At 33.1% G+C, this 25,843-nt stretch overlaps 3 protein-coding genes across 4 annotated transcripts; 2 read left to right on the forward strand and 1 right to left on the reverse strand.

The window, feature by feature from the left end:
• The first annotated feature begins 200 nt into the window (after positions 1 to 200).
• LOC144850622 (hemicentin-2-like) lies at positions 201 to 14,043 on the forward strand. Its single transcript, XM_078707952.1, has 17 exons — positions 201 to 370; positions 1,439 to 1,575; positions 1,761 to 1,914; positions 2,267 to 2,446; positions 4,816 to 4,908; positions 6,358 to 6,473; positions 7,030 to 7,210; positions 7,657 to 7,781; positions 8,329 to 8,482; positions 8,917 to 9,082; positions 10,077 to 10,225; positions 10,787 to 10,938; positions 11,089 to 11,206; positions 11,450 to 11,619; positions 12,078 to 12,201; positions 12,378 to 12,512; positions 12,981 to 14,043. The coding sequence occupies exons 1-17, from the start codon at positions 307 to 309 to the stop codon at positions 13,520 to 13,522; spliced, it is 2,760 nt and encodes a 919-aa protein (XP_078564078.1). The 5' UTR covers positions 201 to 306; the 3' UTR covers positions 13,523 to 14,043.
• Positions 14,044 to 15,325: 1,282 nt separating this feature from the next.
• Positions 15,326 to 16,776, forward strand: LOC144850625 (uncharacterized). Of its 2 annotated transcripts, XR_013614098.1 has the most exons (2): positions 15,326 to 16,449; positions 16,507 to 16,776. XR_013614098.1 is itself a non-coding variant. In XM_078707955.1 (1 exon), exon 1 carries the CDS (start codon positions 15,326 to 15,328, stop codon positions 16,115 to 16,117), a length of 792 nt encoding a protein of 263 aa, XP_078564081.1. In that variant the 3' UTR covers positions 16,118 to 16,776. The 2 variants fall into 2 exon arrangements, 1 of the variants encoding a protein (XP_078564081.1); XM_078707955.1 differs by having other exon boundaries at positions 15,326 to 16,776.
• On the reverse strand, positions 16,592 to 25,701 carry LOC144850621 (uncharacterized). Its single transcript, XM_078707951.1, has 14 exons — positions 25,514 to 25,701; positions 24,255 to 24,296; positions 23,917 to 24,052; positions 22,645 to 22,842; positions 22,170 to 22,336; positions 21,129 to 21,548; positions 20,845 to 21,035; positions 20,290 to 20,608; positions 19,313 to 19,812; positions 18,891 to 19,074; positions 18,655 to 18,756; positions 17,929 to 18,225; positions 17,145 to 17,299; positions 16,592 to 16,732 (listed from the first exon to the last, which is right to left on the reverse strand). Exons 1-14 carry the CDS (start codon positions 25,577 to 25,579, stop codon positions 16,600 to 16,602), a joined length of 2,910 nt encoding a protein of 969 aa, XP_078564077.1. The 5' UTR covers positions 25,580 to 25,701; the 3' UTR covers positions 16,592 to 16,599.
• Positions 25,702 to 25,843: the final 142 nt, after the last annotated feature.

Genomic DNA, 25,843 nt, shown 5'->3' on the forward strand with positions numbered 1-25,843 from the left:
ATTGGATTTATTCCAAGATAACGTACACACGCACGGATTAAGGTGTTTGAATAGATTTACCAATATTTTTAGATAAATAGTTACGGAAGTCACGTAATTTCGAAATGGATTAAAATCAATTTAGAAGTTCCGACAATTACATTTTTCAAAAGGAAGTTTATAAAAGTTTTAAAGTATAGCGCCCTCAATATTTTCATGATCAAAAACATTTTGAGTAAACTTTTTTCGCGAAGTTGCTGTTGGGCTGGCTGTTCTGCTGGTGGTCATTTTTATTCTAAAGGAAAACGTCATAATTAATCGGTTACTATGTTTGTAGAATCACTTCAAATGTTTCTGACTATTCTTTTTATTAACTTAGGAGTAACCAATGGTAAGTGAACTTTTAAAACTATTTTATAATATTAAATTTGCTGTGTTCTAGAAGTTACGCCTAGCCTACTCTTCTGAGTGAGAGTTCTTTTTTGCGGAAATCAAATCGGGAAAGAAATTAGTTCATCAACCCATTTCAACCTTTGATGGGGGCCGGCAGAGTAGTTTGGCCTAGGCCTAGAGTAGATAGAGTTTATAATAATAATGCTGATAATTTACACGAAAACGAATCCCTACTAGGCTCTAGGCCTTGTTGGCTTTTAGTAATTTATCATTTCAGCTCAATATATTTGTATTGTACTGAATGTTTTAATTTTAAATTCATGAATAAATTGTAATTTAATTTAATAATAATATTCTTGTTTTCTATTATAAATCATAAATGTTGTGTACTTTTGTCAAATTTTAAACAGATTTCTTTCCTAAATAATTGACTTCTATTTCTAGAGAAAGACTTGGCATAGCCTAACGTTAGAGTGTGAATCATCATTAGTGATTCAGTTCAATGGGTCAAAGTTTGACCGCGTATTTTAATTGCATTTTGGCTCGTGTTCCATACTTTATTGATGACAACATTTTCAAAAAGGTCACAGGATATTAATAGTGGACAGAGAGGCGGATACAAGGGTGAGGGGACAAAGGGTTGCGCTACAGACAGGCTTTGACAGCTAAAATGAAATTATGAACTACTTTGTGGTATCTGTTTTTGACAGACTATAATTATTAGTATTATGTGTTCCCATCTTTAAAAAAATCCTGTGGCCGTATTCACCAATCGCATTTAAGTGATATATTTCCTTTAAATATTAAGTATTTCCCATAACTCAATATATATTTAAGTATTACCATTAAATTGTATTTACTTGGATAGGAGATTTTTTTAAATTTTAAGTGTTTCCCTTATTAGGCAAAGTTTGAATGGTGGCCACCTGGCTATCACTATACATAGATATTGAAATAAATAATATTTAAATATTAATTTTTGTTCTTCTCCCTACAGCACTACTAAATATTAATACAACTTTTTAAGCAACCATTAAATTAAGTATATACTTTGTTTGTATTTTAGGTTTTACACTGGGCGTAGTTGCAAAGCAAGACATTGATGTCTTAGAAGGAGCAACTAACGTTACATTAACTTGTCCTGTCATTGGTGCAGCCAATCCGGTCACTTACAAATGGACTTTTAATGGACAATTAATCTCGGTAAGAATTTATTTTGGTAGAAGGCCGAAGCCTGGTCTCATTAGGATCTATATTACTAAAAAATGATCAGTAATAATTATAAAAAGAAAATGACAATTTAAACAAACAAAAATAATTTTTAAAAAAAGATTGATTACTAAATATTGAAATAAAGGAAAACATAAGATGTATTTCATTGTTTACAGATGTTGAGAGATCCAGCGCCCTCACATTTCATTATAGGGCCCAATAGTTTATTGATTACGACAGTAGTGAAAAAAATACACGGAAAGTTTGTTGCCAGGGTTACAGATGCCACGGGAGCAGCTGCAGAATGTTCATTCAACGTTCAAGTATATTGTGAGTACTAAATTATTACAATTGGAAGAAGATTTTAATTTACAATGTTCACCTATTATTTTTCATGTCATTTGTCCATTTGTCGTCCACCTCAAAATAAAAATGTTGGTATTTGTCACCTAATGTACATCAAAAAAGTTTCAAATGTACATGTACATGTCTGATAACAGAATCCAAGGTCTAAATCTCTGTCTACACTATCAAACTAGTTTGATGTGCCCAAATATGGTAGTGATATGCACAAATATGGTAGTGATATGACATCATCATGTCCATATATGGGCACATCACATGTTTTTTTTTCACTATCCGGGACAAAAATTAATCAAAAATGTTATAAATTCATTTGCAGATGGTCCAACATTTACATCCCTATCTAGGACACCAGTAGCTGCAAAAACAGGTGATAACATAACGTTAAAGTGTACAGCTAATAGCCACCCAGCACCAGCTATATACTGGCTTAAAGATGGCAGACAGCTTGGATATACCAACAATGTGGACATGGTTGGTGGTGTTCTTAATTTCAAATGTAAGTACAATACTTAGGCCTAGCTTGATATATAATACTTTTGCATTAAGTTGTTCATTCACAAATCACAATGTATTATTTTTATGAATTTGATGAGAGGTATACAAAAAGTAACAGTCTAACAGGTAGAAAAATATATCACATTTGTTTGCCACATACAAAGTTTAATGTGTAGACAGAGCTTTAAAAAACTAAACCACAAAATCCTAATATAATATAAACTTTTTAAAAGAAAATGTTAATTAATTAAACCTAAGTTTTATCATGAATTTATTTCTTTTGTTGGGAGACACAACTACAACTTTGGAAGGAAGTGTTTTATTAGCAATTTTTAATTTAATTTGCCCTCTGTTCCAAATATAGTGCTAGAAGAAAAAACAGGAATTGCATTTAAATCTATTTAAACAACAATTAACTTAAGGCTATTTAATTACTGATGTTGTAAAATAAACAAATATTTATTTCTCCTGGACGCGACATTTCTTTTCGAATGCAAGTTAGGGACCCCTCATGAAACTTTACAAAATAAACATCACTATTTATTAGTCATATCCATAAGGTGTAACGTAAGAATTGACCTAACTACAATTCGCTAAGGCAAATGCTTTCCGTCGAGCCGTCTGTGTAGTTGAGTGGATTAGAATATGAACTTTGCATGTTGATGTATGGGGTTCGAATCCAATGACCAACTTCTTTTTACTTTATAATGAGAGAAGAGATTATTTGTTAGGTTTAGTTAAATTTAAGAAGTGGGTCGACTCTCTTTCACAAGGAGTCCCCAACTTATGTACGAGAAAAAAAAATTGCCTTCAGGATCATATTGAATGAATAGGGCAAGGGTGTCAGGTATGAAGTAGCAAACTACATCAAGATTGATATTAAAACAACCTTAATCCAACTAACAAAAAGAAAGTCCTAATGGAAAAAGGAAAGTGAGAAATTAAATGACAGATATCAGATTAAAAACACTAACAAAGTATTAAAGCAATTCTTATCAAGTCTTGTTAGTATTTCCGTCATTTCATAAAGGTCATTAGTTAAATTAGTTGGTAATAATTGGTCATATAAAATAAATGACCTGTAAATTAGGTATAATTTTGTAGTCTTTTAAGTTTTACAACTTGTTTATTAGAACCCCTATTAAGAACGTTTTTTGACACTAAATGACACGGTTAATAAATTGTTCGTCAATTACAATGAATTAAATTAAAAGTGTCTTCTTAAAAGGGGTTTGCCTGGGCTTGGCCATAGTGTTTAAATACTATATTTCCCCTTGTTCCTTCCACCGGAAATGTCCTCTTAGTAGGAGAGTCCCCTGAACAACCAACATTTAATAAGAATATATTAAAACATGGTTTGATCAATTACTGTACATTTTATCCCTTTAATTTGATTTTGACACTCCTTTTTAAAACATTGTGAACATTGTCTGTCTTTGTATTGTGATTTTTTAAGTTTTTTAATCTTTTGCTAAAAAAATAGGCTTGAAAATGGAAATGAAAGTACAATGTGTAGACATAGACTTAGCAGGAAGCAGGTCTTATCTGTGACTGCATTAGTTCATGAGTATTACATCAGCATTTGAGACATAAAACACCTCTACTCTTAAAGATTGTCCCCCAAAAACATGAAAAATGAAGATTAATAAAATTAGGTTTTGAATAGGCAATTTTGTAGTTTTAATAAAGTTAATCATGAAAACAAAAATGTTTTCACTTATAAAAAGACAAAACAAACTTTTAAATTCAACCAAAATTCAAGATATTATTATCTGTATATAATTTACTGAAAAAATGACAATGCTGTGGGTTGCTGGATCTCAACGGAGCTCAAATACAAATAGAATAAGCTTAAAGCTAAATCAAAACGATAAAAAGTAAAACAGCCAGAAAAATTAGCAGAGCTTTCGGGCAACACTAGCCCATCATCAATGCTAGTGAAAGTAGTTGGAAAAAGTAGATATCTGTAGTTTAAAGCAAACAAGCGCTGCCTAAGTGGACTGGAATAAAATAAATAAAAACAAAGGAGGAACAGGCTGGTGAATAGAGGGTGGAGAGAGTAAAAGTAGAAAACAATGGGGATAGCTTGGTAGATATAAACATAAATTATTATAAACAAATCAGGCAAAGAACAGTAATTCTAAACCGCCCGATGATATACTGAAATTTTAATTAATTAATTTGAAACGATAAAGATGAGGAAATCTGTGAGAATGAGAAAAAGTCGCCCCAACCGAGACTCGAACTCGGACCGTCTGGTTGATATGCAGATGTCCTAACCATTAGACCAATCATGGTATTGTTCAAACTCGATTAGATAGTGACTCTTTAACAACATAAATTATTATATATTCATTCTTCTTTTTCTAGCCATATCAGTGTACGACATTGGACAATATCAATGTAATGCGAGTAATTCCTACGGCTCAGTTGCGAGTGAAGTCATCACCGTTAAAGTTGAAGGTAAAATGATATATTGCATCAATTTTAAAGATATTTTTATCCTTTGAACTATTAAAATGAAGCAATTGAACAATCAAATATTAATTCAAGAAAATGTGAAGGACTAATTAAACATGAACAATGCTAAAAAGGGATTAGCTATAAAGTAACTTAAAACACATTATACTATATGTGTAACTACACAATTTACTGCAGTAAACACATGCATTTTGTGTGTAACTAAATAATTTACTGCAGTAAACATATGAATTTTGTGTGTAACTAAATAATTTACTACAGTAAACACATGCATTTTGTGGGTAACTAAATAATTTACTGCAGTAAACTCATGCATTTTGTGTGTAACTAAATAATTTACTGCAGTAAACTCATGAATGTTGTGTGTAACTAAATAATTTACTGAAGTAAACACATACTGTACAGTGTATGTACTAAATAACAAACAATAGTAGAAACTAGTTTAACATTTCATTGAATCATGTGCTCATGACGGAATAGAATAATAATCACATGAATAATGTGATTACTGCAGAAGAATCACGGATGTAACATCACAAGAACACGGTCCCTAACACAACAAATACAGAGCATTTTTTTCTTGATACAATGAATGAATAGTGTGGGTTGTGATGGAAGAGAGGATGCTGACTAACATTTCTTATAATTGGGCTTTTCCTCTAAAACAAACTAGCGTATAATTCAACTACTAATCCGTAGCTCTACATTCCTCAGTGCTATCAACGCTTTTGACGCAATTTGGTATGACTGATTATGTTAATTTCGCTAAATATAGGCAATATAGTTCCATGAATATGATATTTCTTTTTAAATCTGTCATTTTAATTTCCTTGCATTGTATTTTTCTGATTCAGAGAGTGCAGTCAGTGTAAATAATTCTTTTCATGTTTTCTGTTTCTTTACACTAAAATTGTGTTTTTTGAGATTTAAAAAAATCAGATTTCCCTTTAAAAAAATGAAATAAATCTAAACTATTCTTTAATTAATTATAATAAAACAAAGTGTTAATGTACAATTTAAATGAATGATTTATAAAGCAGTTTGGGATTAAGTGGAAACCCCTATTCAGGAAAACTCCTATTAAATGGACACCCTATTCAGGGGACACCCCTAATGAGATAATTCTATTCAGAGAGCACACTTATTCAGGGGACATCCCTAATTATGTGACAAACCTATTCAGGGGACATCACCCCTATTAATGGATACTTTCCTATGTGAAACAAGGGGAAATATCTATAACCCTGGCCAACCTTTGTTGGGTCAGGGAGAGTGTTACCTTGGGTTCTACCATGGTTAATCAATCATACTTTCCACTATGAAACACAAGGAAATGTATAACACGTCTGTCCAACCTTTGTTGGGTCAGAGAGAGTGTTACCTTGGTTTCTACCGTGGTTAATTAATCATACTTTTAATCTTGTTCTTAAGTTACTTTATCAATTGCTGAGGTGCCCAGCAACCCGTACAGTTTAACGCAAAACAGTAATCAGAGGCTATTGTGCAACTTCACAGGATATCCCCCGCCTGTCGTCACCTGGTATAAGGTACTACCTTTGATTATTATTCAATATAAGTCATTCCTTTCTGTCCGCATTTCTTTTTTTAGATTATTCATCCTTGAGCTCACAAGGTTCATTTTAATATATTTGTCACTATTTATTTAATTATTTCAACCATCTCTAACGAGGCTGTTCCGTCTAGGTAAAGATGATCACAGGGGACAGCCAAGGAAATGTGCAACAGAGTTAAAAATAGATTTTGTATACTCCTACTGACGACAGTAGAGTAGTTGAAAGCTCTGTCTACACTATCAAATTATGCTAATTATGTGACAAAAAATGTGATGTGTCCATATATGGACATGATGATGTCATATTACCACCATATTTAGGCACATCACACTTTTTTTTGTCACATAAAATTTGATAGTTAGACAGATCTTAAAGCTCTGTACACACTATCAACAAAATTAAGTGTGATGTGCCCAAATATGGTGGTGATATGATGTCACTGTGTCCATATATTGGCACATCACATTTGTCAGATCAAGTTTGATAGTGTAGACAGCTTAACAATAGCATTTATGTTTATTTTCTATAGGGTAATGCACAGATGAGTAGAGGTGCTAGGTACTCAATACTGACTGGACAATCTAAACAGAATGCCTGGGCTGTGTTGGCATTCAGAGGGGTTACGATGGCTGATGCAGGCACCTATCGTTGTATGGCAGTACAAGATCAAGCTACCCCTCTATCATACACATTCAAAGCCACAGTAGCAAGTAAATATGAACAAAATGCATTTGATTTAAATCTACTTATGATGTCATCAGTGGCGTAATACAGAGGCCTGTGGCTCCTGGTTTAGGAACCTTAAGTGACCATCCAACGCTGGAGGCCTTGGGCTTTTTAGCCTTTTTTCCGATTTAATTTAATATCTTATTTCACCTCTGGGTCCTGCTCAGGAGACCCTAAGCTCATTGTGCCACTGAATTTCATCATGATGTATACTTAATGAAATGAAAGTAAAGAAGACTTCAAAACAAATTAATAAACATTGTTGTTTATTGTTATTGTTTTATCATGAAGTAATTTTCACAGAAAAGGACATGATTTTGTGGCCAGGGTAGTGGGAAAAAATGGGTAATTTCACTTACGTAAATGGGTTATGCTACCAACTTTAAAAGTAACTCCATGCTAACTTAAATTGTTGTACTTATTTCTACAGTACCACCTACTATTGTGTCTATGCATGTTCGTGAAAAGTCTATCAAGGTGGGGATGCCTGTGACGCTATCCTGTAAAGCCACTGGTACACCTGAACCTACTTACTCCTGGTATCATGATAAAGAGGTAGGCCTCATACAACATCATATTTGTTATACAATATAAGATCTACGGACAATGAGTATTTAATAATAATAATAATAATATCCTGGATTTATATAGCGCCTAATGTTGTGAAACCTCTAAGCGCTGAACATATTACCCCAGTCATTTTTTTGGATCAAATATGTATGGAAATATACTCCCATAATTCAGCTAGTAATCAGCGCAAAGTTGTGTCTTGATCTAACCAGGTTGTCATCAAATCTAGGAGTTCAGTTACAGTATATCTAGAGCTACTATTAAACAACTAGATAAAACTATAAGGCGATAATGAATTGATGCGCACAGGCTAAAAGGGCCGCTCTGATTGATACCCTCAACATGCTGCAATGCGTGTGTAGTAATGCATGACTGAGCAGTGGACGCAGCTTCAAACTGCCATGTGATTGGCCGATGTGAGGATGGTTCCTCTCCTTAGTGAAACGTTTTTGAGTTGTGATTTTGTTGGAGTTTACTCTGGTAGTTGTCTATGGTTGTTAATTCATACAATAATTGTTATATATTTATGTAGGAAGTTGTCTTTGGTAATCACTACCAGTGGGGGCGAAATGGAGGGGATCTGGTCATCCCACGATCTTTTCCATATGATCACGGAACCTACTCATGCATGGCCACAAATGTCGCGGGAATGGCAAAGAGTGCCACCACATTGCTGATAGTTGAAGGTAGAACATTTTCTAAAACTATTTTTTATTTCATATACATATATTTGAAAATATACATGATACTTTGTATGCATAAGTTATTTTAAATTTGTTATAGTAGTAACAATCTGTCATATTTCTATCATACAGTAAATTTTAAAACCCTCTTTTGTGACACCCCTACTAAGGTGTCACATTCTCGTAAAATGAACAAGAAAAATTTATGTTTAGTGAACACCTTAGTGAATGAGACACTTTTTTACGTCCCTAATATCTCCTCTACTACTACTCTTCCTATTTATTTATTTAAAAAAATAATTAGTAGATTAATTGATTTGATGACACAATTTATCAAGCTGGTCACTTTGAGTTTTTATAAGTTCCCTTTTCATCTATTGTTTTTGTGTTTTGATGATAATAACCAATTTTTTATTTGATTTAATTAAACATTGTAGGGTTAAAGTTCAGCCAGCAACCACCAGAGCATGTAACCGTACTAGTTGGAAGTACACAAGATATACTATGTCAGGTAGAAGGCAATACCAATGTATTGAGAATTGGATGGTACCTGGGCACACATAAGATTCAACACTGTGAGACTTATATCGGCCATGTTAAATAGTTAAGTATTGAAACTAATAGGTTGAATGCTAACAAATAAACAAAATCACAAATGATTGCCTTCCAGTGACGCGCCCCAAAAAATTATCAACTAATGTCCTATCTTTGCATTGTAACCAACTAACTAGGGCCCCCTTCAATGACTTTTGTCTATACATGTATTGCAAAATGTTTGATATGGAGACTAGCGGTCCAAAATGACACATAACATAACAACAACATAGCACATTTTAGTTGATAGACATATTAATGATTCTTGATTATAATTAATATTAAAATATTTACTCCTCATCATGATAATGACAAGTATTTCATTGCTTTGTCCACACTATCAAACTGTATGTGACAAAAAATGTGATGTGCCCATATATTGACATATTTGGACATATCACACTTTTTCGATAGTGTAGAAAGTGCTTTATACTTTAAAACTGTCAAAAAAACTTCTCAGCATGACACCTCAATACTTGTTCATTAATAAACCAATAAAAACGTCACTTCCAATCATTTAAATATCATTCAATCAGGGAAGAGTCACTCTTCCCTGATTTTAATAGAATAAGGAATAACACTTCCTATCACACCGACAGAAAACATCAATGTTAATTAATTTACCCTTTTTGTTATTCAACCTTGTCAAACAGTCAATGCACCATCCATCAATTTATTAATGTCAAGCCTATATATGAAAATGTATTCCATTACTACTAAAGTAGATTTACCTCATTTGGTGGAATAAACAATGGAAACATGTGCTTTAACACTATGGCAAACCCCTAGCTCAAGAGCACTTGCAGATTTAAACAATTTTATAACATTATTTTTAACCCCTTTTCCTGTAAAACCGTTGAATTTGGTTAATTCAATGCAACTCAAAGTTTGGAAAACAGGCTTTAAGGAACATTTTATAGGTTCCTGATGATGCTATTTTAATAGGGGTTTCCACTGTAAATGTGAACTAGTATTATTAACTGATGTTTCCTTTTTCATTTAGTACAAGAAAACCATGTACAGTATTCGCAGATCAGGGTACATTACATTTGAGTGGCGTAAGAAGGACAGATCGTGGTAATTATACATGCAAGGTGACAGAACTTGGGTTACCAATCACATTAGAGGCTACTACGTACATCAATGTTGTGGGTAAGTTTAGTAATGTTGTAGGTATTATGTTTTGTATGCTTGTTACCAATCACATTAGAGGCTACTACGTACATCAATGTTGTGGGTAAGTTTAGTAATGTTGTAGGTATTATGTTTTGTATGCTTGTTACCAATCACATTAGAGGCTACTACGTACATCAATGTTGTGGGTAAGTTTTGTAATGGTTAAGAAAACAGTCTGAGAAGCAAGCGTATTTAATGTTTTTATACGTTGTAGTGGAGCTGTAGCTTGGTGGTTAACATGTTTTCCTTCCAATCCCAGGGTCCAGGGTTCAATCCTGGCTTAGTGCCAGAGTTGTATAACACACAACTCTTTCAACTCCACTCATAAGCCTCAAATGAGACACAAAAAATTATAAAATAGTTTATTCATCCTGTATTTGGCGAGCTCGCTGTTGGATGTGTATAAAAAAAAAACTTTGTATTTGGTTGTGTTGTGGAATGTTGTTGATAAAAAACAAAAAAAAACAGTTTGAGCAACATCAATAATAGCACTCAGAGCTATGATTAGCAAAATTATATATTTTATATTTATACCAGATCCTGTAGTGTTCATAAAAGAGCCACCACGTCTACTAGAAGAAGACAATCATGGGTCAGTGACCTTAGAGTGTCAGGTCAGAGGTGATCCACCACCACAAATAATTTGGCTCAAAGACGGACAACAGATGACCCAATCTGGCAAACATAAGGTAAATAAAATACAGTATATGCAACCAAGCAACATGCTAACGATTCCTGACAAACGTTTGAATCTGTTTATGGTTATTTTATATTTGGTATCATATGTTTAAAATATTTTCAAAAACTTGGTTACGAACTTGTTTTTATCCTTTTTGTAGATAAATGGCGGCAAGTTAACATTGGCACATCTACATGTCTCAGACAGTGCAATATATTCATGTTTTGCATTTAATAAAGAGAGTCAGGGGACTAGAGAATGCAGAGTATATGTACGAAGTAAGTTCAGAAATAAAACATAATGATGGTGGGATAATTGTGTATTTTCATTTACTGTATGGTCACTATAGATTGGAATTAGAATTTTATTTATACAAAGTGAAAAAACTGCTTGGTGCTATGATCTTCATTAAAATTGTTATATTGTTTAAACTTTTCATCCAGTAGATTATGAATGTTTTTTTTAGTTTCATTTAGAATTTTAAAGTATTGGTATTATAAAATTAACATTCTTTTTTAAAGCACCACCTGGTATTTTAAATGTCACAATAACACCTGGTCACATGGAGGCTGATGTATTTTGGCAAGTGAAGAACAATGGTGGTTATAACGTTGTAAGCGTAAGCCTTGAATACCGAAAAGTGAAGGCAGGAGGATGGAGAATATTGAGAGATGTCTCTAGGTCTCAAAAGGTTAGAATCTTTACTACATTACATATGGTAGTAAAGCTTTGGTAAACCGGTTTAAAATCATGACTAGGTTACATGTCATAGTAAAGCTTTGGTAAACCGGTTGAATCTTTACTACATTACATGTCATAGTAATGCTTTGGTAAACCGGTTAGAATTTTACCAGTTTACATTTCATAGTAAAGCTTTGGTAAACAGGTTAGAATCTTTACTATAAAGTTGCATTTGTTTTTTATTCTCTTTTTGAGTTAACAAAATATGTGAAACAATTTAAGTTAAGTTTGCTCTTACCCCAACTAATGGCTGTTTTGCAGATGACGTCTTTCATCTCCTAGTTGTGATATCTATATAAAATAAATAAAATAAAAATGAAATAAAATCTTTAAAATGTGAATCACAAAAATAAAGCCATTTAATAAGACAGTCAATATTTTGGTTATCAATTTAAAATTTAATTTCAGCACACTTACAAGATAACTGAGCTGGAACCAATTTCTAAGTATGAACTTAACATCTGGGCCAGTAATAAGCTTGGCAACGGTGTCATCAGTACTCATCAGTTTGTAACGTTAAGAGAACAACAAGGTAAGCTTTGAGGGCGCTGTACATTTACCCACTTTGATACAGAAACATAATAGTTGTGCAACTTCTATTTCTGAAATTGAAAAACGAAAAAGAAATCAAAATTGGTTTAAAATCATATTTGTATTATGTCCTTTTTTACAAAATAAATAATAATTTATTTGTGTTATTACTTCTAGATGCAAGTGGTCACTTCAAGAACAACGCAAAAAGTATTATTATTTTAGGTTCAGTTCTTTGCCTTTTTCTTTGTCTCGTTGTCATTGGATTTTTTTACTTCTACCAGAGAAAAAAGCAGTCATGCTTTGCGACAGGTAAGATAGAAATGGCAGATCATCATTTGTATTAAATGTCTTCTTCTTCATCATCATCATCATCAAAATCTCGTTTGTAAACCGCCAAGGAACAAGCTTCCTAATATAAAAGAAATCCAACATTTTGATCAATTTAAGAAAGAAATATCTTTTACTTAAATATTAAGCATTTCATTTTTATCATATATTATTACTAAAGCTTTATGTTCTCACTTGTTATTTTTTGTAACCATGTTAAAGGGTCAACTGAGACAAGTTTACTCCTAGGTTGGTCCCCATTTTATGTGTTGTATTATTTGTATGGCATTTGATGAAATAAAAATTCCAATTGTAGTCTGGGTGTCATTTTTGACAGAGCATTATACAAAATAAATTAAATATCATTTACCATTATGTTGAAATCTGACTTTTCCACATTAAGCCATCATCTTGATTTCATGAATATTAGAATGTATTGTTATTTTGCAGGAATTACAGCATTGCGTGAAGATACTCGCATTTTGGTGAAACATCAACATAGTCTACACCGACACACGAACCCAGTATTTGATCCGAAGACGGTCACAAACGAAACCGTCGAACTTAACGAAGTGCGAGGCAACGAGGTTCAAAGCAACACAAAGGAGAGCAAGAAATCAACGAAAAGCTCATTACGAAAAGAAAAGAAACAAGCAAAGAAAACGTCAGATGTTGTCGGGATTGATAACGTCATGGTCGAGACGGAATTACACGAGCCTGGCGGATCACCAAGCCAAAATAAAAGGACTGTTCACTTTGATGAACAACCAGCCATTCAGGAGAACAATTGCTGCAATAACATCAATAATCACAATAACAAGCATTGTGATTCGCCAGTTAGTGATGAATATTCATCATCTAGTAGTGATGATTTTGATGATTGGTCAATTGCTAATGAATATTCATCGAACTGTCAGCCGATCACTGACAGTTCTGATGATAGCTCCTCTGGAAGTGATAGTTATGTTTTTTCATCAGATTTTAGTAATTAACAAATATTTTGTTATTTTCAAAGAATTTTCATGAAAATGAAAGAATTAAAGAGACTATAACTACAGTTGATTGTATACAATATAGATTAGTTCCACGGGTCTTTATATTGTGGATGAAATTAAGCCATTTTGTTTAAGAAATGAAAGTTAAAAAGCATTAATAGTTTTAATGATGGCAAGTATAAAATATTTTTGTTATTTTTAAAGAATTTTCATCAAAGTGAAAGAAGTAAAGACAGACTAACTATAATTGATTGTATACAATATAGATTCAGTAAGATTTATTAAGTGCTGAAAAGAAACCATTCTGTTTAAAGCTCTGTCTATACTATCAAACTTTATTTGACAAAAAAATGTGATATGTCCATATATAGACATGATGATGTCATATATATATCATATTTGGGCATATCACTATCATATTTGGACACATCACACTTTTTTGTCAAACTAGTTTGATAGTGCAGACAGGTTTACGAAATGTAAGTTAAAAAAGCATGGTTTTATTTTTTATAAAATATTTTAGTTTTAAATTAAAATTTTTAAATACCTTTACAGATGTTAATCGTAATTTGAAAGTAAAATAAGTTAAAAGTATATTATTATTATTATTATGTATATTAACTCTCTTAGTATAACATACATATGTATGTGTCTTCTGTACAGTAGCAGATTCTTTCTATTTTCTTTTTTCATTCATCCTATAGTTGTTGTTTAAGATTGCTGATTGTGTATAGTCTAATATCACAGGTGATATGTAGTTACAGAAATCATATAAAGTTTCTTATATTTGTATGATATACCAGAAGCATGTACATACAAAAACATTTGTTAAAGTTACTAAATAAAAAAGATAGTAATGGAGTCATAATTGAAATTAGCATTAGACAGAAAACAGAAAATGTTTATAAAAAGTGGTTGACAAGAGTAATTAGTGCTGAACGTTCATCGTTCATTAGTGCAAAATAATGAATGGCATGTGATGCATATTAACCAATCAAAGGGCAAGTATAGTATACACTCAGGTATGGTAGGCGTTAATTTTGGAAAGAGGCCAAGTGCATAACATTCATTAAACCATGCTTAACTCTTGTGACCTATGGCTTTGCACTTTGCCATTACATTATATTATTATTGATTTGCATCAGTGATTAACCTGAAAGCTATTCAAACAGATGTACTATTATGCTCAATTCCACACAGACACTGCACATATTCAGGTATTGGTTTCTGTTTCATTGCTCTATGGTAATACAATAGCACAGACAAAGCATAGTAAGTAATGGTTAAAAATATAATTGGGAATTTACAGGGACAGAATTATCTGCGAGATTGATATTGTTGCAGCTAATTCTCCAGGTTGCACAGGTACATTACTAAGTATCGTTACCTGCATTGTTTACCATTTGAATAATGGGTGAAGGCAGTATTTGAATTTTAATGGTAAGTATTACTAATGAAGGTACAATTATAGTTTCAATAAATCACTCAGTGTATTACCACTCTATAGTTTGTCTTTTTTAATAAGTGAACACTTTCAAATTTAGGATGTATATGTGCTGGATACATCTTATTTTCCCTTTGTCCTGTAACTTAATTCATTCGGTAAAGTAGTAACAACAGTACCTGTCGTAACAAAACCAAGTGGCCAGAAAATCAAAAACCTTCTAGAGGTTCAAGTTTCCTTCATTCACTCTAATAGCAACAAACTGCATCATATCTTGTTTTTTAAAATCATAAAAAAAAATACTTTGCATTGATTTTATTACATTATTTTATTTCAATATTTGAATAGACATCACAATGGTTGAAGGTACTATTCGTGGCATTGACCCTTTGGCCTACTACGTCAACAACGTGTCTGATCTGGACAACGAGGTAGTTAAAGCATACAAGAAGAAGGACCAAGACTCCATTAAAAGACTGCTTTCAAAGGCTAAATATGTATATGATGTTTTCATATGCGTCAACAAACACTGGCATGCCTTTATTCTCTGTGTACCAGTTGGAGGAGATGGTCCTAAAAGCCCATTAATGGATGAGCTGATGCCAGATGCAGACAACAAACCATTTGACATACCTGATGTAAACTTCTGCTACACAATTGAACTGACATTTGAAGAAGTCCAATTAAAGATGTACAAGGTCAAGAAGGAATTTACTCTGTTTAAAGATGTCAAACACAGAATAAAAAAAAGCTATTACATTGGCAAATACAAAGGTACAAGTCCTTATGGCTTGGATCTGGCAACACTACGTGCAGCACCGCATCGATACAGAGTGCTTTTGGACGACTGCGTGGAATTTTCAAAGGAATTCTGCATCCAATTGTTGGCATATTGCGAGAATTGGCGAGAACTCGAAGAAGTAGTGCACGACAGGATCAAAAAGGCTTCAGCAACAGGATTGAGTATCGAGACGCTGTCAAGAAGAGTTGAGAGTTCTGCTCTTTTTGGTAACACGTTTTTGGGAGGATTAGATGTCAGTAGCTTCCTGTCTGGTACACACAGCACAGCAACTGTTGTAGCAGTCGTTGCTTTTATGCTGATATATCCCATTCTAGTTACTATACTGGTGGTTAAATTATTAATCTAAACACTTGACCATATTTATATACTATACAGTATTCTACATTATTAACGAATTAGATTGGTAAAAACTCTGTATGGTTTAAGAAACTTGTAGTAATATTGCACAAGGTGATTATCCAAAAGTATATAAAAAAATCATTCACATAAATATTGGAATTATAAAATTAATTTTGTTATAAAAACTTTCCATAAATTTCACACACTAATACAGCAGATAAGAAAATAATAGAACATTTCAGATTACATAAAGTTTAGCTTGTATAAACTTATCATTGTTGACATATCTTATTATTCTGAAACCAGTCTGTTAACAAGTTTCTAATGTTACGTCATGACGTTGACTTCAGTAGTAGTTAACATAAAAGCTGAAACATTATATGTGTTTGACCTTAGTACTACTAATGTTCTTACTTCCTCTTATGCTCTTACTGTAAAGTCTTTGGTTAATTATCAAGGCTTATGATTAAAAAAACCTGAAGTTTTCTGCTAGGTTCCAAAATCTGGTAGAAGTGATGCAACCTTCTTTCTCATTTCCAGTACCCGTTTTTCTCGTTCTCGTTCCATTTTCAACATTTTAGGAAAGCGCCTCCATGCATTGAACACAGTCTTTATACCTCGTCTGTATTGAATTTAAGAAAAAAGCAAAATAAATTAAAAAGCTAAGTAAAATATTAAAGCAAAATAAAAGCACTTTCATATTATCTATTCAATTTGAGATCAGATGCCTATCAAACAATACTATGTATATGTTTTGTTTACACTATAAAACTTTATGTGACAAAAAAATGTGATATGCACATATATGGCAATTATGATGTCATATCACTACCATATTTGGGTATATCACTACCATATTTGGGCACATATAGTAACACTTTTTTGTACTAGTTTGATAGTGTAGACAGAGCTTTATAAAATATAGACTGAAATCTAAACAAATATAACACTAGGCTTGTATCTATTTGAAAAGCCAAAAAGGAGAAAATCAGCTAGCCAAAAATAATTATATAAAATAAAACAGTATTACTAACTGGAAATCATGTTGTTCAGCAAGGATCTCTTTATCTATCATTGCTAATTTCTCATGTACTGTGTGATCAGACCATGCTATCAACACCTTGAACAGTAATGTCTTTCTGTAATGTCTCCTTGCCTTCTGTAGCTGAATAGATTGCAGGTGACCATACTGTAACAAAATATCAAAAGTATAGTTTAGTTAATTCATTGACGGTGACCATACTGTAAAAAAAACATTGCATAAATACAAGTTCAGTTACTTTATTGACTATGGCCATACTGTACAAAAACAAGCACATCATAAATCATCATTAAGTCTCAATACTAGCATTTACTTTACATTCCTTTTTAAAAGAAAAGTTTCATTCCAGACATTTAAAAATAGTATTCGTATAAAACAAGCATTAAATATATATTTAAAAGTATTGCATTATTTATTCTGAATCATAAGCAATTGGTCTGTGGTTTTTGTTAAATTATTTGTGAACTGCATTGCATTCCTATTATACAATAGAAAAATAAATATTGATATTAATCCTACAATTTGCATTACAGCTGTATTTTGTAATTTTTGTTTATATTTTTGTATTATAAAGCCCTGTCTACACTATGAAACTAATTTGAAAAAGTGTTATGTGCCCAAATATGTTATGCTTAAATATGGTAGTGATATGACATCATCATGTTCATACAGTATATATAGGTATATCACATTTTTTTGTTACATAAAGTTTGATAGTGCAGACAGAGCTTAAAGGTTAAAACCGTATATAAGAGTAGAATAACAAATGTGTTTACCCTTTTCCAAGAATTAAAGTAACGCTTTACAAGAATAATTGAATACATTTCATCTGCACATGCCCTCTTTTGTTGTAAATTACTCTGTGTACACTGATGCCATGACAGTAAGCAGTCTCTTAGTAACTGGTTACTATGGTGATTCACTGCCTGTTGATAACTATCACGTGTTCTTTGTACAAGCCTGCACCATGGTTTAAATCCTTTATTTCGTAAAAGTGTTAATCTGTGATGTTCTGCAGCGAGAACATTCTTCTCGGCAAGTTCGTTCAACCTTGCTTGTTTTTCAAGTTCTTTCTGAAATATTCAAATAGAAGTTAATTAGCAGGAAAGCAATGACTAAGAAAAAGTAAGTAATTAAAATAAATTGCTTTCTTTGATGATGAGTCATAATATAAATAAATGCATGTTGTTAGATTGCGGGTAATGACATTAAAAGATAAAATATCATTGTGCATTTAACTACAGTAGGACTCACGATTACACCAAAATATGAAATATTTTATTTATACTGGCTAGATGTGTACACTGGACCTACGGTTTATAGTCCTTATCCGAGAAGACTCGTTCTACCACCAGACCCATGGAGTGAATGAGCCTCGAACTCCTGCTGATGTTATGGCTACGTAATTACGGTTCCACTTAACCGCTCTGCCACTCACTCACTCGCTAATAAATTAAAATATGGAATCCCAAATAATATCCTACTCAGTAGAATGTCAGTACCTGTTGTGCGAGTCTTTTTTCTTCTTTTCTTTTCTCAATTCTTGCCCTTTTCTCTGCTTCTTCTTCTGCTAGCTTTCTTTCTTCTTCCTCTTTTCTCTTGGCCTGTAAAAAGTGAATTTAACTTACATTATAAAATTGTCTCGTATACAATAAAGGCAAAAAACCATGACAAACACATTACTCATATTCATCAATGTATTAATGAAATTGTTTCTGAAATAAAATGAATATCATACTAATTGTTGCTCTTCCTTTTTGCGTCTTCTTTCTTCAATTTCTGCTTTTCGTTTTGCTCTTTCCTTCGCCCTTTCTTCCATCCCTCTGAGTAGTGGTACAGTGCTAGCTGTCCTAGTAGAGTCAGGTTTGGATGTTGCACTTATTTCAGAACTATCTGACCTAGAAGTTGATGTTGTCTGTGTCCTTTACAATAAAAAGTAAAAATAATAAAATAATATGATATATAAATTTATTAAAATAAAATTTTAAAATTAGATTTATATTGACTTAGTAAAGTTCTTCTCCAGAATTTTGTAGCATCAACCGAGATGTCAAGACATTAATTGGCAACCTTATTTACTTAATTTTACTAGTCTTTACTAATATTTAAGCAATATTAAAAATTGACATAAACTGGGAGCAGTCTGGAAGGAACATTTACCTTGCTGTGTCTGGATTATGTAGTCTATCACTGAGCCCATCCTTAAGACCATCGTCTCTAATACCAGCTTCTTCAAAATTAGTTCCCTGCACGTTAGCTAGTTCATGGTTCAGTGCCTTTTGTCGTTGCTGTGCCATTAACTCCTCAATCATTCGATGCTGTTCTTTCAATTGTACCTGCTGATCTGCTAATATCTTCTGTTGAGCTGCGTAGCGATGTTCTATATTGTTCACAGTATACTTAATCGCTTGTTTTGATCTCGGTGAACGTTTGTCGTTTTTGTCACCCGAGTTATTGCAATCTTTTCGATTTTCTTCCAGTTGAAAACTAGCGATTTCATCTTTGGTGAGTTTTGTATGTTTTCTTGTTACTTGCCAGGCATGTCTTGGTTTTTCTATATTTCGTTTTTGACCGTTTGACCTAATGTCACTGACCTCTGAACGGGTTGTTGAAGCAGCTTGTGTCATGTTTGTTCTTCCAGGGTCAGCAAACATATCCTCCTATAGTATCAATGAGAATTGACTTATAATAACAGGTTGTATGTTACAGTATTGTAGATTAAACTGAACTAATAAGACAACAAATTATATACATATAACAAAACATATTCAAAAACAGTGTGTAGAGCGCTACTGATTATGAGCTTATCACAGAAATACGAGCTATATAAATGTAAATTATTTGTTTATCATTATTTTTAATTGAAATCAGGTATATGATGGAGCATTTGGTCCTGTTTTGAATTTCTAAAAATAAGCTAAAACAATTATTTATCTACTGTACTATTTACAATGCATAACAACCTACAGTAAATCTACAAATAATCTAATCTAAAGCTCTGTCTACACTATCAAACTTGATGTGCCAATATATAGACATGGTGATGTCATATCACTACCATATTTGGGCACATCACACTTTTTTTCTCGAACTAGCTTGATGGTATAGACAAAGCTTAAGAATCATGTTTGTCTTACAACTTGTTTAGAGTTTGATTCAGACTTTTTTCGACGCCTATTTGAGTCTGGCCTGCCAGAATTTTTTCTTGAGTTGGGCATCTTAGGTTCATTCCTATGGCCATCCCAATCTGCCTCCATATTCGGTTCTTGTTCCCTATTCCTCCATAGCTTTCCAGATGCAGCCGCCTCCAGAAACATAGCCATCTTATTGTGTGTTGTGTTTTTATCTTTAAATAGTGCATTTGATCTTAGTTCAGCTTGTGTGATGCTGTACCAGGCTGTAAAATGCTTCCTTAACATCTTGTATCGACTGAACTTATCTGCTAAAGTTAGCTTTCTGTTAATAATAATAAATTTTGACTTTTAAGCGCATAATGCATAAAGCCTCTATGTGCTTCACACCAAAATAAAAGTAGTGAAATAAAATGAAGATGATAGTGATCGCTAGGAATGTACTTATGCAGGGAGTAAGAGCTTCAGAGAATATATATATAATATAATATCTATATCAAACTTCATATCAACAATAAAATTCTTTAAAAATGTTCTCTTAATTTACAATGATAATCTAACCTTCGAGATTCTTTAAAATGCCATTCCGTTTCTTTCAACTCGCGTTCCGTAGTCGCTGCGTAGACGTATGATCTCCATGCATTCCAGGCACGCAGCATGCATCTCCAGTCAGCCACAGCACGCGCCTTACCAATTTTTAAGCGATTATTTAGCGTTAGTTTGTACCAGGCAGAGAAATGTTGTTTAAGAACCTAAAATAGAATAATAAGAAACATGTATTTTGCAGGCTAAAAATAGATTATGTAAATGTGTTGGCTACAAACAGGCTAAACATTGGTTATTACCTTTAATTCATCTTTTTGTTTAGAAACTTTCTGGTCATGCACTTTCTTCAATAAATCTATTCTTTCTTCTTCTATTCTTCTTTTGTTTTCCTCTTCTTCCTTTTTAAGCTGTTTTATTGCTTCTTCTCTAACTGATATTTGTCTTTCTTTTTCTAGTCTATCCTTTACTCTAGCCTCCTCTTCCAGATGTTTCTTTTCTAGTTTAGCCTCCTCTTCCAGACGTCTCTGTTCTGACATTTCTTTCCTGATTTTAGCCATCTCTTGCTTGATGAGTTTCTCTTCTTTTTTAGACTTCATTTTCTTCTCTTGTTCATCCTTTAAAACCATTTGTTTTGCCTGGAACTGTGCATCTTTCTTAGCTTGAAGTATTTTTTGCTTTTCCTCTTTTTCTTGCTGTCTTTTCACTCTATTTGCTCTAACCTTCATAAAAAGTATATATATATATAAATATGTATGTCACCCTCAAACAACAACAAAAAAAACAACAAAAATTATTGTGTACTCTTAAAAGTAGCATTAATCTAAATGCAAACTTTATGTCAATGGCTACCAGATAATGGTTACCTGAACCAGTACCAGGTTTTCCACTAAGTCAATACATATTTAAGGATTTCTCTTATATGATGTTTAGAATAAGATGTTTGACTATAACTGTTTGAATGGTGAATACTGAACAATCACTGGTCCAGAAACATGAACTTGTCCCTTAAAGATGTATTGTCCCTCAAAAGCATGAAAAATGAAGATTAATTAAAAAAGACTTTGAATAGGCCATTTCGCAGTTTTAATAAAATTAATCACTTCCATAAAAAAAAATTGTTTTCACTTATAAAAAGACAAAATAACTTGTTAATTTCAACTAAAACCCCCATTAAATAAATACATTTTTTTATTCGTTCCACTTTTTGGTCAAAGGGAATAACTATTATGTGACATTAAGATGGCATATTATTTTTTTTTCAGGGGGACAATCTTTAACAGTTGCCATATGCTAGTGTGTAAATATACATGTACTTAATAACTCACTAAGCAAAGACTTACTTGATTTTGTCGAGCTTGCATTGTTGTTTTTGGATCTTTGTGTTTCTTTTCCAATCCAAGATTCTGCTTTTTAAATGATTTTTCAACAAACTCCTGGTTTAACATGCTTTCTAGGATTCCTTGAACCGTTTCATGTTCATCTCTACTGTCAATTTCATTAAATATATCTGTAACTCATAAATAGTACTTTATACAGTAAATACAACTATTCAATGTACACATGCACATAATTTTAAGCACTGTCTACACTATCAAAGTTGATGGTGCTATTTTTTTCTCTTGAATTGGAATAAATAAATATTAATCATAACATTGGATAAATTCATCTGGTTCCAAATACAAACAGGACAATTTATTTTTTGTTGAACCATGTCAACGAAATGTCTTTTAGGTATTTCTACATATTGACTGCGTATTGTGTTTTTGGTTTAACAAAAAGTAAATTCTCCCATTTGTATTAATGATAAAAACGTACCTTCAGATTTTAGACCATCGTATGGATCAAACAAACTAGATTCACTGAAGTCCACATTCAGTATTGTTTCTAGATCTGTTTTCTTTGGTTCATTTATCCCATTGTATCCTTTCAACAACTCCTCTTCTTCATCAAACCTTAAATCTGAGTTATCTATTTTTAACTTCTCTACCATCCATTGGTTTAAAAGATCCTGTGCTGTCATTTTAAAGAGAAAAAAGGTTTAATTAAACTGAAAATAGAAAAGCAATTGAATTTATATTGTTGCTTTCAACACTTTGAAGCTAGTGTACCTAACACAATGAATATTCTAGCTTACAAGATGAACATTCTACCTCAGCAGATGAACATACAGTGCCACTACCTCACAAGCTGAATTACCTAATGAACACATTACTTCCGAAGATGAGCAGCATACTACTACCTCACAAGATAAACACACTACCTCACAAGCTGAACATACTACCTCATAAGCTGAACATACTACCTAATGAACACACTACTTCTGAAGATGAGCATACTACTACCTCACAAGATGAACATTCTACCTAATGAACACACTACTTCCGAAGATGAGCATACTACTACCTCACAAGATGAACATTCTACCTAATGAACACACTACTTCCGAAGATGAGCATACTACTACCTCACAAGCTGAACATACTACCTCACAAGATAAACATACTTACTACCTAATGAACACACTACTTCTGAAGATGAGCATACTACTACCTCACAAGATGAACACACTACCTCACAAGCTGAACATACTACCTAATGAACATACTACTTGTGAAGATGAGCATACTACTACTTCACAAGATGAACATACTACCTCACAAGATGAACATACTACCTCACAAGATGAGCATACTATCACACAAGGTGAATATACTACCTAATGAACATACTACTTCCGAAGATGAGCATACTACTACTTCACAAGATGAACATACTACCTCACAAGATGAACATACTACCTCACAAGATGAGCATACTACCACACAAGGTGAACATACTACCTAATGAACATATTACTTCCGAAGATGAGCATACTACTACTTCACAAGATGAGCATACTACTACTTCACAAGATGAGCATACTACTACTTCACAAGATGAGCATACTACTACTTCACAAGATGAGCATACTACTACTTCACAAGATGAACATACTACCTCACAAGATGAACATACTACCTCACAAGGTGAATATACTAGTACCTCACAAGATGAACATCTATCTACCAAGACGAACATGTTACTTACCTTCAGTTTGTGCCTCATTATTATCCTGTAAAGCAGCAATTGTTGCCATGGCATTCCCATGACCACTTTTTATTGGATACTTTTGTGATTGGCCAAATGTGATAGCGGCTGCTTGATCAGATGCTGCTTCTACTTTCTAAAACACAATTTTACAAAACATTAATGTTTCAAGTTTATTAAAGTTGCAGAAGCAGATTAAATGGTAAAGTTGTTAAAATAATGGAACTCCATTTAAGTTTTTTTAAAGATTAATGATCCATCCAAATCAAATGGAATGATCATCTATAATATATATATTTTTATTAACTTAATCTAAATGAACATTTTAAATGGCTTGCCTTTATCCAGTGCTGGATGTCATCTTCTCTTTTCTCTTGTGTCTGCAAATGGAAGTAAAAAGGAGCAAAATTACAAAATGAAAATAATATAGCGCAAAAATGATTTATCTAGGCCTATTTAAAAGCTAACCAATTTCTTTTATTAAAGACACCTTCCCTACGTTTTTTAGATCTATTTTAAGATCACAAACTATATTTAATGTAAAAATAATACTATATGGTCCTATTGTGATAACTTTTTTTGTCTTTAAATGGTTAAAAATGTGAAAAATAAGTCGATTCTAATAATTATAGCGGCCCGCTATAAATCCCAAAATGCATTGCGCGCGGATTGATATTTCTGTTTTTCTTCTGTAATTCACCCACTTTTCGATCGATTGTGAGGCCAAAACAAATGGAAGACTCCTAACTTTTCAGCGAAAATACCAGGTTTTCCCCAATTTGTATCAACAGAGTCTAGCAAAAATAGAAAGACAATTAATGCAGCAACTATACAACGTCAGTCTAGCTAGTGTACGATGTTCGTACGTTACCGATGTTTACCAGCTAGGCCTACATGAGACCGTCCATGAGAGGTCAGTCACCGCGAGCTACTTAGGTAGTGCATTGTTTCTTACTTTTTATCATAATTTACCATAAAACGTATATTTAAGACAAGGAATGACCTGGTTTAATGTTTTTAAAGTAATATATATGTATTATTTTTACAAACGTCACAAATTGTGGGGAAGGTGTCTTTAACGTTAAATTTACATATAGGCTACATATAGGCCTAGCCTAGGCTCGGCTTTGCATGGGTTGTTGTGCGAAATTTCAACAATTTGCACCACAGTTTGAAATTGTGTAAAGATTTTCTTTTTTTAGGCCTTATGCAATTTTTTTTTAAATAGAAAATATTGCACAATTATAGGCCTAGGCTAGGCCTAATAATAAAATTGTTTTAATTGCGTGCAAATCGTTTTTATTTATCTGTACCATAAAATTGTAAGTAGCGCCCAGCCCAGCTTTGGCCAGGGCCTACTCTTTACTATTACTAATTAAGACTAGCCTATGCCTAGAGGAGGCCTATATAGGTGGGTTGACAGGCTGGTCTAGAGGCGCCAGCCAGTAGTAGTAGTAATAGAGCAGGCCTACTACTACTAGGCCTAGGGCCTATAGATAGGCCTGGCCCTAGCCTAGCCTAGGCCCAGTAGGCTAGCGGACTAGGATCCGCGATTAACCCGACCCTACACTAAAAACAAGGACTGGTTATTACATACATGAGCAAATGAAGGTTTTGAGGACCATCGCCTCCATTTGTAAACGTCAGAATTCGGATTAGACATCTAAATTTGCCACAAAAAGACAAGATACATCACAGGCAGAAGAGACAGAAGTTTAGCGTAGTGTTGCTGGGCCGACCAATCATTCTGACGACTGGAGCATTCTCTACTTCTCTACGGAGCGCCATTTATGCCTTTATTAACTTCAATAATAGAAATAGTACTACTGTACGGTAACTTAGCACCAGGGTAGCACAGCAGTGGTGGCGCCAGCGGGGGGGCTACGGGGGCTCTAGCCCCCTCGTCAGGGAACCTAGCCCCCCCCCC

This window comes from Antedon bifida, chromosome 8 (assembly GCF_963402885.1).
Source record: "Antedon bifida chromosome 8, ecAntBifi1.1, whole genome shotgun sequence".
Classification (NCBI taxonomy): Eukaryota; Metazoa; Echinodermata; class Crinoidea; order Comatulida; family Antedonidae; genus Antedon; species Antedon bifida.